Source organism: Camelus ferus, chromosome X, assembly GCF_009834535.1.
Source record: "Camelus ferus isolate YT-003-E chromosome X, BCGSAC_Cfer_1.0, whole genome shotgun sequence".
Taxonomy (NCBI): Eukaryota; Metazoa; Chordata; class Mammalia; order Artiodactyla; family Camelidae; genus Camelus; species Camelus ferus.
Window position 1 is genome coordinate 11,837,088 of NC_045732.1, and position 17,618 is coordinate 11,854,705.

Below are 17,618 nucleotides of genomic sequence, written 5' to 3' on the forward strand. Positions count from 1 at the left end.
TTAGTCACAGGTTCATAGCTATCATCAGGCCATTTTTCAAAAATGTGCCCCAGAGAAAATCCAACTAAGTAACATGATTGCAGTGGAAGTACTAGGTCAGCCTTCCTGCCAAGCCCTCTGGAAAGAGATGGCAGGTACCCTCCATTTAGTCATTCTCTCAAGCAACTGATAATTATTTGTGTTGGTACGGAGTGCCCAGGAGTGGGCTAGACACAAAGAAATATAATGGAAACAACCTAACGCAGCAGGACCAAAGTTCAGATAAGGAACTGATTTGGTTAATAAACAAGGTGCTACTGGAATGCGCAGGGAACTACATTCAAGATCCTGTAATAAACCATCATGGAAAAGAAGATGAAAAAAATATATATGTATAACTGAATTACTACGCTGTGCACCAGAAACTAACACAACATTGTAAGTCAACTATGCCTCAGTAAAAAAATTAATAATAATAATAATAAAAACAGAACAAAAAGAAAAGAAAAAGAATGAACTGACTTTTGGACGTTCCTTTTGTCTTTGCAATGTTGATCCTTTTTTTAATGAATGAGAAACCTCAGGATGTTTTAACATGGATTCAAATGAGCTAGAACACACAACACATACACACACTCACATTAACATACATACAAAATGTGTGTGCATGTGTATAAAATATATATTTTTTACATGCATTTTTTCTGTGTAGATACAAACACAGGACATATATGCATATACATTTATGTGCATGTACAAGTAAAATACATATATACAGATAAAAAACATGTGTGCACATGTATACCCATATTATGGACATGCAAATACACAGACATTTTTATCACTGATTCAGATACATCATACAGCTATATATGTGTAGAAATAAAGACACAAAAGAATGTAAGAATATACATATAGAGAGAGAAGGAACTGATTAGAATTAAATCAGTCATATTTAGATCGAATAAAACCAGAAAGAGATTAGATATAGAAATAGACAATAGATAGGCAGATAAAAGATGATAGGTAGATAGATGATAGATAAATGATAGGTTGAAGAATGGATGGGTGGATTGGTGGGTAGCTGAGTGGATGGAAAGATAGGAAGGATGGATGGATGGATGGATAGATAGATAGATAGAATGGCTGGCTGGCTAGCTGGCTGGGTGGATGGATGGACAGACAGACAGACAGACAGACAGACAGACACAGATAGAATCTCTCTTGCAAAGGCAAGCTTTGTCAACCTCAGCACTAGTGACATTTGGGGCTAGACCAACCCCTGTGATGGGAGCTCTTCTGTGCGCTCCAGGAGGTTGAGCCGTGTCCCTGGTCTCCATCAGATGCTCTGCATTTTCCCCGCAGATCTGAGCGCAATATGAACAAATGAACGCCACCAGCATAGCCGAGGAGAGGAGCTGCTGTGTGTGAGGAACCTCAGGGTCTCAGCCCTCACTCCTCAGGCTCTTGGCTCAGCAGGCCACCGCCTGGAGGTCCTGGGCTGGCTTGACACCCCCTCCCCCAGAACTACCCCCGTCTGTGTTCCTGGGTCCAGGACTGTATGTTCAACCTGGTCCTTCAGTCCCTGGAAGACAGCTGATCTGAAAGACTTTTCTGTTTCTGAAAATCAACTGCATGTCAAGATCCCAGTTTGGGAAAGACTTCCACGGTGATGCAGTTGTGAAAATAATATGACACTAGTTCATGGAACTCACTCCTCCATCTTCTTGAGTTTTCCTTCCTCGGTGGAATTAAAATGAAGGACTTCATGAAACGTGCTGGATGAAACCGCGGGCGACTTGCATCTGCGGTTGTAGACGCTGCAGAGGTGGGTCAGGGCGGGATGGAAGCTGCACTCTCATTTCTCCAAAAAGCCTCACTGAAATGAAAATATGGAACTACGAAAATCCTGCACAGTGAGACAAAAAAAAAAAAAAAAAAAAAAAAAGCATGTGGCTGCGGGAGGGACGTTGCCAAAAATAAAAAATATCAACTGTTTTCTGAGAGACAGAAAGAGGAAGTGAGGAGGTGAAATCTAAAATCTAGAGTAATGGTGGTGACTTTATTTTTTTGGATAATGCTCGATATTGTAACACTTTTAAGCACGCATTCAACATGCGTACAGATAGACTTGTCAACATATGACATAATAGTAAGGCTAATTTTTAATTAATGTTTATTTTCTCCTGTTTAGCAAATAAAATAAATATAGATAGAAGGCATGAGATTTTTTCCATACCCAGATAGACAATCTTCCTTCCTCCCTGGGGGAGCCCATAGCTTCTTTATCAGCCACTAATTTAGAAGAGTCAGTGAGGGAAAAGAGAAGGTGGCCATCCATTGGCAGCTTGAAGGCTGTCTCTCCCCCAAACATTTCCAGCCTCAGGAGCCTCAGCCAGTGGAAGAATCCAAGTGACGTCTTATTTTCTGAGACCCCAAATTCAGGCACTACGTTGGCTGGAATCGTGTGCAACGTTGGAAGACTTGTGCCTTCCTCTCCAAGCGAACGCTATTTCCTCTCTAGTTCTGAGCGCTGTACAGACATCCAGAATGAATCTCTGTGTGGTCCTTTTCAACACCCTGGGGTGGTGACATCAGTAAAGAAAAGTGACCCAGCGCCCACACACTCATCCGTCCTCTCCACTGAGACAATGACCCTCCCCAACAGTGGGACCCGCCAAATCGACTGCAGCCCCATGTCCCAAATGTGTGTCTCAGAACCCCTCCCCCACGGACGGGTGTTTATTGACAATACAGTTGTCTCTAAGCCGATCTAAACCACACCACACTTCTGAGCCAAAAAACTATAGAAAAAACTTGCCTGATCTTCTCTGAGCTTGAGCGGTCTTCGTGTTAGCTGAGAAGATGATCAACAGACCGTGAGGTTCAAGTGTTGGCATGATTAGCTAACCCACGGCTAGACCCCCAACAAATAACCCCACGTGGCAATTTCTCTCTCCCTACAAGCTATTTGCTAACACAAATTCCTATCAGGTAAATGAGATGGATTGTTGCCATCCAGATAGAGAAATGGGAATTATCTCATAACAAATCGATGGTTAATGGTTCCAAAGAGAAGTTGGATTCTATTCTTACATCCAGAGAGACAGAAAGCAGATGAGGGCCTGGAGGAAAAGGGATTGGGGAGTGCCTCACCAATGGTGGTGATGTCTTCTTTTGGGGTGATGGAATTGCCTTGGCATCAGGTAGAGGGCATTGAGGTTCCATGTTGTGACTACACTGCATGCCAGTGAACTGCACACTTTACAATTATATATTGTGTAATATGTTGTATTGTATAGCCACATACATTATGTGACCTTCACTTCCATTAAAAGAAGAAGAGGAAGAAATGGCATTCTAAATGCCTGTGTCATCCAGAACCACAATCAAAAGCGGGTATTAAAGACCAATCAACATTTTGCTTCAGCGAAACGAGTCACACGCAATTTCAAGATGCCGTAGGTAAGTGGCAGCCCCCACAGCAAACCCTCAGTCCTGGAAGAACCAGGATTTCCGTCTGCCACGATGGCAAAGAAATGTCAACAGTGGGCAAGGAGCCCACAGTCTGGCTCAGTGAGGCGGGACTGACCCATCCCAGCAAACGCAAGGAAAGGAGTGAAAACTGTGTTTCATAGTCTCCCTCCTTGGAGAGTTACAGGAATACAGTCATTGGAGTACAGTAATGCCACCAGTGTTCCTCGATGCACCAGACAATTCCAACTGGCTTTCCAATAACCCTCGTCAACTTCATGGGGACTTTGGTATCGATTCAAAATTTTTAAAACAAACCAAAGACGAAACCACAGAGGGGCGTGGGTGTAGCTCAGTGGCAGAGCACATGCCTGGCATGCAGGAGGTCCTGGGTTCCATCCCCGGTACCTCTGTTAAAAAAAAGCAAACCAAAACAAAGCAAAACCACAAAAAATTAAAGAAAAATACCACAGAGAGAATAAAACATGAGGGATGGCCGGGGTCTTGGGGACGGAGGGACTTTAGGACCCTGAAACTATTCTGTAAGATGTTATGATATGATGGTGGACAGAGTTCATCACCTATTTGTAAGAACCCCCAGGATTAGGCAACAGAAAGAGTGAACGGTCCATGTAAACTTTCAGTGAACTAAATTTTAGTTCACAATATTTCACTTATTATTTTAGTTTGTAATTTTGCCATTATAGTTGTAGGACTTTAGTTAATAACAATGCAGCAATGTTGGCTCGTCAATGATCAAACACGAACCCCACTCATGCAAGATGTGAAAAATAAGAGAGATTGTCCTTGCGTCAGAGGGAAGAGGGCATATGGGAACTCTCTGCTTTCTGCTTTGGGTTTTTCTGTAAACCTGAAACCCCTCTAAAAAAAAAAATCTATCAGTTTTTAGAAATAGAATGAAGCTTAAAAATAAAAATGAAGTGAAATAAACCTCTTGCTGTCCAAATTTAAGCCAAGAGTTGCCCTTCTGTTGGTCCATCATGACTCCTTCACTGTTGAAATCAACATATTGTCTCTTTATCACAAGACGAAAAAAGATTGTAACTCTGTGTAACGTCGACAGACGTTAGCTAGATTTATTGTGGGCTCATGGCTCACCATATTCAAATACCAAGTCATTACGCTGAACACCTGAAGCTAATCTAACGTTATATAGCAATTATACCTCAGTAAAGGAAAAAAACACTCATTAGATGCTCAGAATTTTGAGGGCAACGTCAAAATGAGCTGACATCCTAAGTGGAGATACCTCTTGGCAAATACATCCATTACGGTTCTGCCAACATTGGTATTCCTCAATAGCATCTACTTTTTTTTTTTTTTTAACACTCAAGGCTCCATGAACTTGAAAAGAAAATGTGCTCAGCACACAGTGTCCTTACATTTCATAACTGCATATTGGGTGCTGTTTTCTGTATCTTTTAAAAAAGATCTGTTTTTAAATTTTCTTTTCTACCTAAGAATGGCAAAATCGTTTGAAAAGCCAGAGCATTTATCTAAAAGGATTGGAAAATCTTTAACCAGTGTCCCTTATTTCCACACATCAGCCGCATGTGGGTTTTAGTGACATAAAAGGGCTGATAAAAAAGGGAAAACAGACTACAGATTAGTTACAAATAACACCCCGAGTTGCACAGCCCAAAGTAAATTATTTATGTTAAATGCTGAAATCTCTTAAAAACTGGGAGGTGCCAAGCAGCTCACAGGATCTGAGCACCCGTGTACTCAGCCACCTCCTGGGTGATCATGTTTGATACACTTTAATGTTCTCATGACTCTTCATGCTTGACCTGCAAATGGACGAATAATTTTTTTTCAATATTCATTTCCCACACCTACAAAAACAATGATACCAAATTCTACCACACTCAGCAAAACAAGATGGGTTTCTATTTGGTGGCACACAGAACTATCAAAATATGTGAAATACGAATAAATTTTATCATTAAAATTTATATATAAATCCACGTTGAATTACTATTGATTATTCACTAATTACCAAACATTGGAACACTTCCTTGTCATTACTAAGCAGTGTAGCAAACATAAAAATGATTATCATTATCACCCAGTATACAAAACATAAGAAAATCTATTATTATTACAGAAATAGAAAAGAATCAAAAACGTATTATTATTGTTATTGTTAAGCAAGGCTTATGATGGGTTCTGCACTGAATACCAAACATTATGATAAACTCTTGACATTAAGTATCTTGTGCTGCTTGGACAACAGTCACGTGACTCTGTTCCTGAGGCAAAGCCAGAACCCAACCCCAGGCTGGTTGGATTTGAAGGCCAGTCTTCCTAACCCTGACAGTCTGATGAAAACATAAACATTGAATTAAAAAAAAAAAAAAAAAAAAGACAATGCTTCTATTTACAACCACAGATCCCTTTGAAGAAGAGGGACTCTCCTTAAATAGAAATCTTGGAGTTCTTCGGGGTCTTGGGAGGCACTGGCTATGTGCCTTGGGGAGAGCAGAGTGGATTTTCCAAAACAGTGGATAAGGAGAAGTTCAGGGAGCCAAAGGGTATTTACAAACAGGCTGCCTCACCTGAGAGGAAAAGCGTTTGCATTTCTCCATTCTAAACTATCCCCACCCCACCCCCACCACTGGCAGGCAGAAGACAAGGAGCATGAAATTCAATTTTGGCCTCAAAATATGCAACTATAGAAATAAAGAGAAACAGAGAATCAATGGAGAAATAGAAGGATGAGTGGATGAATGGATGAGTAAAAGGGAAGGGTGGATGGATGGATGATGTATGGATGAATAGATGGATAGATGGATTATGGATGGATGGATGGTGGATGGATGAACAGATGGATGGATGGATGATGGATGGATGAATGGTGGATGGATGAACAGATGGGTGGATGGATGGATGATGGATGGATGAATGGATGGATGGATGATGGATGGATGATGGTTGGATGGATGATAATCTATACTTGTGTGTGTAAAACACTGAGATTTTTTAGAAACAAAATTTACAGGAAATCCATTCTATTTCCTTATTTCCACCCCTTCTATTCCTCAGCACCTGCTGGAGTGATTCCAAAAGTGAACACATTTGGTCTAATCTCTTTTCATGGAACCTTGTTTCTAAGCAATAAAAAGTAACAAACAGAGAGCAGACCAAAACACACAACATTTGCAAGAAGGCCCAGAGGATGAAGCAAACTCAACAGCTTTCAAACAACAAGCCTCAGGGAATCTAGAGCTGAGGTTACATAAACTTGATCTAACCTTGACATCAGATGCATTCCCCACTTTGCAGCATTTAACCTACAAGCTGAGATGCTCGTGTCTCTTGAGGGAAAAGCATCCAGAGGAAATAGCAAAGGAGGGTCCAGTGGTCTCGTATCCCAGCCAGGTAGCCTGCAGGCTGCAGCACCTGCCCTATTGACATAGCAATGCTATTCAGATGCTTAGAAACTTGGTGGGGAAACAATGCTCTTTTTTTTTTTTTTTTTGCACAAAATGTAAATGACTCAATGTGGAAACAAAACAAGTAAATGTATCACCTTTGGAGCATCTTCATTTCACCTAATTCAAGGTAGTTCAAATTTAAATAGATGACTGGCTCTTTTTGGACGAGGAAGGGAGGTCTCTGTATTTCCAAAGGGTGTGGCAAAGTAGGAGCTTCCCTGGGAAGTCTTGGAAGGTTAATTCAATGTATCAGTTTCCTACAACAAGGAGGCAATTCTGTGTCATCTTTCTCAGAAAACTTGCCAGAATCCCGTGGAGAAGTATCTCCACCAGCAGTGATTTTCGTGTCTTCATTCTCCTTAGTTATGGGTTCTGCTTTTTCGCGTGGGGAGTGGTGTCGTTTCCTAACCTTAACAGCTTTGTAAGTGGACTGGGAGGACAGCCAGTGTCTGAGGGCGTGGATTCTAACACGGGTCTAACCCTCCAGAGACAATCTGTACGGAGAAGCATCTCCTGGTCAAAATTGTAGAAAAGGACATCCCATTTGTCACAGAGTCACTTTTGTTTGGTTGGGGGGCTGGCTGGTGTTTCTCTAAAGACCCAAGCCCGGCGTGGTCACTCGGGGTGTGGTTGTACCAGGAAGCCAATGGCGGGTTGGCAATGCATTGAGTCTTGGAAGCTGAAACATCTGAGAACATGGAAATGTGAGCCGGGACTGGTCGGCCAGTTCTCCAAAGGGCTTCATGAGTGGCTGTTGACTAACGAAGATGAGCATCAGCCTTAACACTGGTCATAAAAATCCCTAAAGTAACCCCAGCCCCCAAAACGGGATGGAAGCCGCTCCAAGCCAAGGCGTCAACTCCTGTTGCGCTTTTTACTGACGTATGGTTGATTTAAAACGTTCTGCTGGTTTCACGTGTACAGCAAAGTGATTCAGATACACATACGAGATTCTTTTCCATTGCACATTATTGCAAGATATTGAATAGAGGTCCCCGTGTTCTACAGTAGGTCCTTGTTGTTTGTCTATTTTATGCACAGTGGTGTGTATCTGGTTATCCCATATGCCTAGTTTGTCCCTCCCCAACCGCCTTCCACCCTTGTCGTCCTTGAGTGCATTGCTAAGGGTGTGCACTCAGGAACGGTCTCGAGGGGGGTCTCGAATGGTGGATAATCCCAGACTCAAAATCAAAACAGGGTCACTCCATTGCCCGAGGAACCCTGGTGCACCCAGTGGTGCCCTGAAGCTGGGGTGTTGTCATATTTTAGGGGAGCTTCCATCTGAATCTTTGCTCCTTTACTCCTCATTTAGGGCCCTTGCCCTGATCTTCCCTTAGGCTCCTTTGGGAATTGCCACATCCCGTGGAATCAGCACACAATTCGGAGTAAGTCTGTTACGGACTGAGTTATGTCTCCCCACCCCCAAATTTAGATGCTGAAATCCTAACCCCATGTGTGGATGAATTTGGAGACGGGACCTTTAGGGAGGTAACGGAGGTCTCACGAGGTCCCAAGGCAGCACCCTGATCCCATAGGGCTGTGCCTTTGTAAGAAGAGGGAGAGATACCAGAGCTCTCTGTCTCTCTGTCTCTGTCTCTGTCTCTCTCTCAGCATGTGCAGAGAATTGGCCACGAGAGGACACAGAGAGAGGACGGCTGTCTGCAAGACAAGGACAGACTAATCTTAATCTCAGATTCCAGACTCCAGGACTTCCAGTGTGGGACTGAGAGCTTCTGTTATGGGAACCCCCAACTGACTCATACAAAGAGTTTCCTGTTTGTGTCCTCTAAGATTCCTTTAAGACCAACCCTTGTGCCCATTACACATTATAAGCCCTTAATAGTTATGTCTGTCAGTAGGACATTAAATCTGTGTTCTTTTCCTCATTTGTTCTTGCGTTTCTTTTGGTAGAACCATCGAAAAGACCTTATTTATTTTCTTATTAGTATAAATGGTTAATTTTTTTCATATGATTAAATATTCTTGTGTCAGTGTATTGAAATGAAATTGACTTGGCTTAATGATGTTATAAACAGCAACTTGATAAACTGTCATTGATTCTATGTTTTGTCTAGAAAGGTTGTTTTGGTTTTGTTTTTTGGGGGGGTTTTGTTCACATCCATATAGAAAATGACACTTGCAAATAATATGATTATCTTTCTTTCCAGTTCTTGCACTTTTTTTTTTCTTGTTCTGGTCTGGTTGTGCTGGCTAGAACCTCCTAGGTAGTGTCACATAGAAATGACATTAAGTTATCCCTGAATTGTTTGTGATTTTAAGGGAAGCACTTTCAAAAATTTCACTATCTGGTAGAATGTGCAAGTACGTTATTTTGTAGGAAGCTTTTATTTATTTTTTTAATTTTTTTTTAACATTTTTTATTGATTTATAATCATTTTACAATGTTGTGCCGAATTCCAGTGTAGAGCACAATTTTTAAGTTATACATGAACATACATATATTCATTGTCACACTGTTTTCTCTGTGAGCTTCCACAAGATCTTGTATATATTTCCCTGTGCTGTACAGTAGAATCTTGTTTGTCTATTCTACAATTTTGAAATCCCAGTCTATCCCTTTGTAGGAAGCTTTTATTCGATTAAGGAAGCTTTGATTTATTTCTGGTTGGTGAAATCATGAATGCATGCTCAATGTTTATCAGTTATTTTCTGCATCACTTGGCAGGAGAAGTGCTTTGTTTTGATTTCATTTTGTTCTTTCCTTCAATTCGTTCATATTTAATGTGCAGTCAGACGTTGTAAGGTTGAACCTTGCGTTCCCAACATAAACCAAACTGAGTGAATGGCTTACTTAATTTGTTTTGCTGGCACGCAGCTTCGAAATTTGCCATTTTTACTCACAGTGAGATGGCTCTGTAATTGTCTTTCCTGTGCTTTCTTTATCAAGTTTTGGTATAAAAATATCCCCAGCTTCAAAAAAAAAAAAATGCTTTGGAGATGGTCCTTGTTTTTCTGTTGTCTGGAGAAATTTGGACAACACTGGACTTTTCTGCTGTTTCACGGAACTACATGAACCTAGCATTTTCTTGGTGACACGCTTTCTAACTGCTGACTCAATTCATTAAATTTCTATAATATTTTTCAGGTCTTACACAGGTATTTCAGACAGTTTTGGTAAAATACAATGTTTTACGAATGCATCCTTGTGCCCAAGTTTTTAAATGTAAAGGGACAAAATAATTCAAAATTATATTTTATATATATTATAATATATATAATATATATAAAAATATGTAAAAACACTATTTCGTCTTAAGTTATATCTGCGTTTTATTATTCCATGGCACATTCTATTTCCTTTGTACGTTCAATCTTACCAGAATTTGGTTGATTTTACCACTTCTATTTCAGTGTGCTTTTAACTGTGTTACAAATTAAAATCTAATTTAAAAGAAAATTAATGTGTTAAAAGTAAATTTTTAAGGAGAAGAGGTAGAGCTCATTGGTAGAGGGTATGCCTAGCACACATGAGGTCCTGGGTTCAATTCCCACTCCTTCCATTATAATAAAAATTAACAAATAAACCTAATTACCCCCCCCCCAAAAAAAAAACCTGAAAATAAAAATAAGTAAAATTTTCGGGAGGTAGAGTGCATGCTTGGCAGGCATGAGGTCCTGTGTTCAATGCCCAGTACCTCCTCTAAAATAAGTAAATGAATAACCCTCTCCCCTCAAAAAAAAAAAAAAAAAGAAAAGAAAAGAAAGGAAAAAACTTTAAAAAGCTAACAAAATTAAATAAATAAATTTATAATAAAGAATAAAAATTTAAACAAATCACTAAAATTCAATTTTAACTTAAAATGACGTTTATTTAAAAAAAATTTAGATGCTTTTCATCTTGTCTACGTGGTTCCTTTCTGTTTCATTTTGCTTTTTTAATATAAGAAACCCTGTGCTTTTCCTTTTCTTTCTTCCTCTTTTGTGTGTGTGTCTGGCTGCTCTTTTTCTAAGCTCCCAGGTCGGACGCTTGGCTCTTTTCGTCGATGCCATGTGTCCCTTCCCTGGCACAAACACTGCACCTTCCAGGTCACGTCCGCGCACCCCCCAGCTTCTGAACCGTGGACATGAGTAGCAAGTGGACAAAACATGGAAGTGCCAATGTCAGTAGAAGGGTGCAGCCAGGTTTCAAAGATAAACATTTGCCCCTCCGCTCCCCCGTGAAGGTGGCTGTGTTCTACCCTCTCCCCGGGGAATTTGGAAAGAACGGATGCTCTGGGACGCATTTAGGGAAAAACATGCGTGTCTGGGAGCGGGAAGCAGGGACAAAGGGAGTCAGGGGTCAGGGGAGACTTCTGCGGTCGGAACAAAGGAAGCAGGAAGATGCATCGCCGTGCCCTGAGCCTGGGCTCAAAGCATCGTGACTCAGGTGACCCGAAGTGGCACACGCCAGACCCACGTGGGGAAGCCCCAGAGGGACACAGCCTTCATGCCTGTGTCTCTGCACGTAGACCAGAGGATTCGTGGAAGATGCCTCACGCCTCCCACCTTCCTGTGGGCGGAAGACACAGGTGCTCGCTCTGTGCTGGCTTTGGAGAGCAGGGGCGATGGGGTTTGGTACCCGGGTGGGCAGTTCCGCAGGCGAGCGGGACCCAGGCCCCTCCCAGGCTCCCTGGCATCTTTCCTTTTTCTTCTTCTTCTTTTTTAAAAAATTTTTTGAGGGAGGCAATTAAGTTTATTTATTTATTTAGTGGAGGGACTGGGGACTGAACCCAGGACCTCATGCCTGCTAAGCATGAGCTCTACCACTGAGCTCTACCCTACTCACCCTTTTCTTCTCCTTTTTTCAATTTTTTTTTTAAATTGAAGTTATTGAGGTACAGTGGGTGTGCAATGCTACATAAGTTTCAGGTGTGCAACATAGTGATTCACAGTTTATAAAGACAACACTTCGTTTATAGTTACTATAAACTCCTGGCTCTATTCCCTGTGTTGTACAATGTATCCTTGTATGTTATTTATTTTACACCTAATAATTTGTTCCTCTTCCTCCCCTGCCCCTGTCCTGCCCTCCCCGCTTCCCTCTCCCCACTGGTCACCACTAGTTTCTTCTCTGTATCTGTCGCTCTGTTTCTCTTTTGTGACATTTGCTAGTTTGCTTTATTTTTTTCGGTTCCACCTGTAAGTGGGATCAGCCAGCCTTCGTCTTTCTCCGTCCGACTCACGTCACTTAGCACGATGGCCTGCAGCTCCGTCCAGGTTCCTGCGTCCGTGGCAGCTTTCCGGCGATGCTGAGTGAAGGAGGGTCCGCACACCTGGTTCGCCTCCCCGGGTACAAGGCAGGGGGAGGGTTAACTGACCTGGTGAGCATCGTCTGTGTGTACTGACCACTGCCTTTTTTAAAAAGGCTGTTCATCATTTCTTTTTTTTTTTGCATTCATTTTGATCTTTTTCAATGTTGCACTGACATCGCACAGCTCCTGACGTGGCCATGGGGACTGACTGCTATTGTGTCATGTACAAACGTGCTGGCAATCAGATTTCCTTTTGGTTTCAAAACAGCACCGTATCTTGTGTTCTTCACGGTCCTGGAACAACCCACATCTTGTGTCCATCGATGGCACTTGGCCAACACCGGTTGACATCTTATCTGTCTTAATATCACATTTACAAACACGTATCCGTGATTCCTGATGTAGCATTTACACGTCAATCTGTAGCTTCTTTGCAGGGATTTTTTTTTTTTTAAATCTTCCCTTTTAATTTAGTTAAAAAGAAAGAAACCATCCATAAACACGAACTGGTCAAATGGAAATTGTAAAATGTTCTCGCTTGCTAGAAGAGGGTTTAATTCCAATAAGCACTTTTTTTTTTTTTAAAGTGTAGTATCATTTCCTTGTTTAAAAAAAAAGTCTGTGGTTGTCATGACTGAGTTTTGAAAGCTCTTGTGGGTTCTACTGTGTCCCCCAGCCGCCCTTACCCCCCAAAGATACCCTGAAATCCTAACCCCAGTATCTCAGAAGGGGACCTTATTTGGGAACAGGGTCTTGGCCGATGCAATCAGGTTTCAGACACTGAAAGAAGCCAGACCCGAAAGGCCGCATGGGTACGTGGTTCAGTTTATACAGAATGCCCAGAACTGGCCAGTCCGCAGACACAGAAGGCAGATCCATGGTCACCAGGGGCTGGGGGAGAGGAGGGAGGAGTGACCGCTTGATGGATACAGGGGCTCCTGTTTTGGGAGGGGTGATGAAATGCTCTGGAACTGGACAGAGGTGGTGGCTGCACAGTGTGGTGAACACACAAGCTGCCCCTGAATTGTCTGTTTTATGATAGTTCAAGCAGCAGGGGAGGAAGGTTGGGGCACTCTCAGAACCTCTGTCTCTTTCTCTCTGTGTGTATGTGTGTCTTTTACTCTCTCTCCCGCTCCCCAAATTCTGACAACGCAATGTGTCACCAGACAGTGCCAAGTGTCCCGTGGTGGGGCTGCAGGAACAAAGCCCATCCCAGCTGAGAAGCGTGGGACCAGGTCTAGCAACGCAGAGAACCGAGTCCCCCGTGTGCACCCCGAGGCCCTCCGCCCTCCCTGCCCCGCATTGCCCACGGCTGCGACCACGCCCGCGCGGCTGGGTGTTCCTTCTCTGCCTGCCACCCCTGCCCGCTGCCCGGGCCCGCCTTCTCTCAGGCCACCGCTGCCCACGCGTCCACCTGCTTTCTGCAACACAGCTCCTCCGTTCAGCCCCAAATGCACCCAAGATGCCGAGATGCCACCACACCGGCTGGGGGCTTTTCCAACAGTCGCCGTCCCCTTTTTCCACCACGAAGAGTCCAGAACCTGGTACGCAGACCCCCCCCCCCCCGTCTCGCACCCGGGGTGGCATATGCTTGGAGCTTGTTGGATACAGTGCAAGCGAGAAGCAGCCTGTGGCAGCTTCCAGGAGCCTCTTCGGAACGGCCGGCTCTGGGCCACGTGTTCTTCTTCGAAACCTCCAACGTCCCTTGGAGTAAAACAAAAGTAATTCTGAATTCTGACGGTTTGACCTCTCTTCCTTCTCAATTCTGTTTTTAATTTCAGCAGAACCTTCTGGAAGATGCTCGGATCCCAGGAGTTGCCCCAAAGAAGGTCGTTTCAGGCATCATGCAAAGGGAACCATTTTTTTTCCCCCAAACCCTTCAGCCTTATTCAAGTCGGACACCAGCATGAGACATGGGCCCCGCCAGATTCTGTCTCCTGGTTTACGTTTATTGCAACACCTTATACACTAATAGTAATTACGTTCTGATCATCGCTTGAGAGAAATGCTTTCACATATGTTCTTGAAGCCTCAAAACATTGCTGAGCAACACATCCCACTGCTAACGTTTCCAAGGAGGAAGCAATTTAAAGCATCGAGGTTCTCCAAGGTAGGATTCCAATCATACCACTTGGCTTGCAACAAATAACCTTCATTTAATCATTAAAAAAAAAAAATGGGGATGAGCTTTCCTCACTCTGTGACAAACACACCACCTCATCGAATGCGATTCAAAGCTCTTCTTTGAGATCTAAACACACACGCGCATAAAGAAGCACTTTATTTAATAAAGCATATCGAAAGTCAAACAAAGCAAAACAAAAATTACCTTTTTTTTTTCTCCCAAACCACTGAAACAGAACTAAAAGGACGACTGCAAACACACGCACACACACACTCCTTTCCTTGCAAAGAAATGTGCTGCCATTAGCTGGAAGAACGTCTGATTATACATAATTACACAGTGATTAGGTTTGCAATGGCACTTTTATTATGTGTTGCATTAGATGGTTAGCATAATTACAGCAACCCGTTTCAAACTGTTATTAAAACCACGTAATCGCTCGACGGGGCTGGGTGACAGCACAGAGCTGACGCTCTCTGGAACACATAGATGCTAAATAAAGCCTCCCCCAGCCCATCGAAAGTTCACTCCAAACACAGCGATTTCAGAATGAAGCAACTGCTTAAGCATCGAAATGCAGCTCAGAGGAGCCTTTCCTGGTAAAACCTAGAATAGGAAAGGAAAAAGAAAAAAAAAAAAAAAAAAGACGAAATCGGCAGATGGAAGAGACTTCTGTGTGAGGATTTTTAACGCGTGCTGGGTTGGAAATGGGCAAGTTGTCAGTGATCAGAGGTGTGATTGGATTGAAGGCTATTTGAGGAAAAATACAGAAAGGGAGCGATGCAGATGAACTTTTGTGTTTCCTGGTCAGGAAATACATCGGAAACAGGTTGCGGTCAGCAGAATTCTCAGGCGGCCTCAGTTGTGGGGTGAACGAAGGCCCCCCCAAAATGTATGTCCACCCAGAACCTGCCAAAGGGACCGTATCTGGAAACAGGGTCTCTGCAGATGGGATGACGTGAAGGACCTGAGAGGAGGTCCTCTTGGAGGAGGTGGCCCTACATCCAAGGACAGTGTCCTCAGAAGAGACAGAAGAGGAGAGACACAGACACAGAGGAGACGCCACGTGGAGACGGAGGCAGAGACGGGCGGGAGGTGGCCACCAGCCCAGGGATGGACGCCTGGGGCCCCCAGAAGCTGGAAGAGGCAGGAGGGACCCTCCCCTGGAGCCTCGGGAGGGAGCGCGGCCCTGGGACACCTTGACCTCAGACGTCTGGTCTCTAGGACTCGGGGATTCATGTTGTTTGAAGCCCCGCAGTTTGGGGTCATTTGGTGTGGCCACCCCAGAAAATGAACAGAATAGCGCTGTGTCCTCACCAGCCGGTCTACGAGAAGCAGAGGCCAGAATTCCACCTTCTGCAGGATGGGTAGTCAACTAAAAAGTCGCAAGGTTTGTTTACACAGTGTTCTCACCCTGAATTCCCCGTCCCTGGGGCTAAGGGTGTCCTGCTACCTACGCAGGCAGGGAGGGCACCTTTCATAGCGGAGATTTATGGGCCGCTTTCAGAGAGACAGACAGGAAGGTCAGAGTCCTTCTTGCACGGGCTGTTTCTTAAGTAACTCTAATTCAAAATCATCTGTATGCCGTTGAGGCCTTTTTGGGGGGGGACCTGCCTTGGGTCCCAGCACCCCTAAGGACAGAGAGGGGAATTGGTCCCGTCCTTAAGAAAGCCATGGCTCTCACACGTCACAATCCCGGAGGCCACCAAGACCTACTTTATCCACATCACTTCCTCACGTAATTAATTCTCTTCTAATTCTGTAAGGAATGGGCTCCCCGGCCAGAAGAGTCGGGTGCCCGCAAGTGTCCACGGCCCCCGAGGCTGCACCCCAGGGGAAGAAGCCACGGGGGACACGGGCACCCAAGCAGAAACGTGGGGTCCAGCCGGGGAATGAAAAAATCTTGCCAGCCGTATCAGTGCACAAAGGATGCTGCGGCCATCAAGGCATCAGCTGCCACCACCTTTGCCCACAGCGAGAGGGCGGGACTCAGGGTGCGGACAAGCAGGCAGCCGGGCCTCTGCAGCCGCCCCCGGTGGGGCCCCTGAGGGAGCTCAGATGTGGACGAACAGGACCCTGGCCCCGGAGAGCTGGGTGCACATCAAAGGAGTGATTTCAGTGAGCCCAGACCTTTGCACCTTCCCATGCACGGAAAAGCGCCAAATCCCTTACCGTGAGATGTCTGGCTTTCTTGCATTAACAGTCATCTTCTGATGTTCCCACTACCTGGCCTTTGTTGCAAAAACTCCTGTACACCCTGGCTTCTCCCCTGCCTCTTTGGGACAGCCTCGTAGAGCATCTGAGAGGCTGTGCGCCGGGCTCAAGCCCTCAGGAAATCCGTTGAATGAGACATAACTCTCAACTTTTAGGTTCTGCCGTTTATTTCAGTCCACAGGCCCAGCAGAACCCAGGTGAGCCCAGCCAAGAGCAGGCTTGGATTTCCAAATCTGGTGATGTCACAGGCAGCAAAATGAAATGTCATCTGTGGGGGAATAAACCACGTGCAACTTCTCTGTGCTCACAGTTCTTGAATAAACGCTGTGTTTTAAGAGCTTCTTGTCCAGAGAGAGAAAATGTTTGTGCAATTTTCTCTACCGCTTGCCAGGGAACAAAGCCAACATATGAATCCTAAAATGCCTTTTGAATGGACCATACAAAAATACTTCACATTTTCATTCATCAGCATACACACTGTTTTTTTTTTTTTTTTTTTTTTTTTGGCTTGATTTGTTGGAAACATTTCACTCCGCTCCAATACCCAAAATATATTTTAGGAAAATGCATGCGGGTTTGGTCCTGCAATGTGGCTAAGCGCACCTGGAGCAGACCTCACGACTGTATCTCTTTATGTAGAAACAGAAGATCACACGTCTTGGTGGGATCACAGGATATTTCAGAAATGATGGAACGGACACTTCTGTGCCAGGCGTCTCAGGGAAACGCAGGGGGATGAACACTAAACTCAGCGTTAACATTACGACTCACTTCAAATCCACATCCTTAAGTCAAGGAAGGACTATTAATTTCAGTTGCTAAGTCTACACTCAGGAAAAACAGCCACGTCTCACCCACGTCTTCGTAAGAGTCGACTTAAACAGTGCAGGCTGAACGATACATTGTTTTATATCTTTAAAATACGTTATTACAATTATCCACATAGTAGCTTGTAAGCTTTGTTTTTGTTCTGAAGGCTATGTCTAAACAAAATATTAAATGGATACAGGCAGTGACATGTCCTCGTTCACAGAGCTTGGGGCTGCTTTATCCATTTGTTTGTTGGTTGGGTTTTGGTCCATGTGTTAAAAGGACCTCCAGTTCAATAAAAGACAA

At 43.9% G+C, this 17,618-nt stretch overlaps 1 protein-coding gene across 5 annotated transcripts in view; it reads right to left on the minus strand.

The window, feature by feature from the left end:
* LOC116662158 overlaps positions 1–17,618 on the minus strand; it is a 124,164-nt gene that overhangs the window by 87,554 nt on the left and 18,992 nt on the right. The window contains exon 3 of one of the 5 annotated variants that reach the window (XR_004318143.1): positions 560–1,888. The exons of 2 other annotated variants lie outside the window; for them this stretch is intronic. Coding sequence is in view for 1 of the 3 variants with exons in the window: in XM_032475558.1 (XP_032331449.1) it covers positions 13,207–13,868 (662 nt within the window). In the remaining 2 variants the exon portion in view is untranslated. Of the gene's footprint in view, positions 1–559; positions 1,889–11,959; positions 13,869–14,443; positions 14,895–17,618 lie in introns of those variants that run through there. 2 more of the 5 variants (XM_032475558.1, XR_004318144.1) reach the window with 2 other exon arrangements.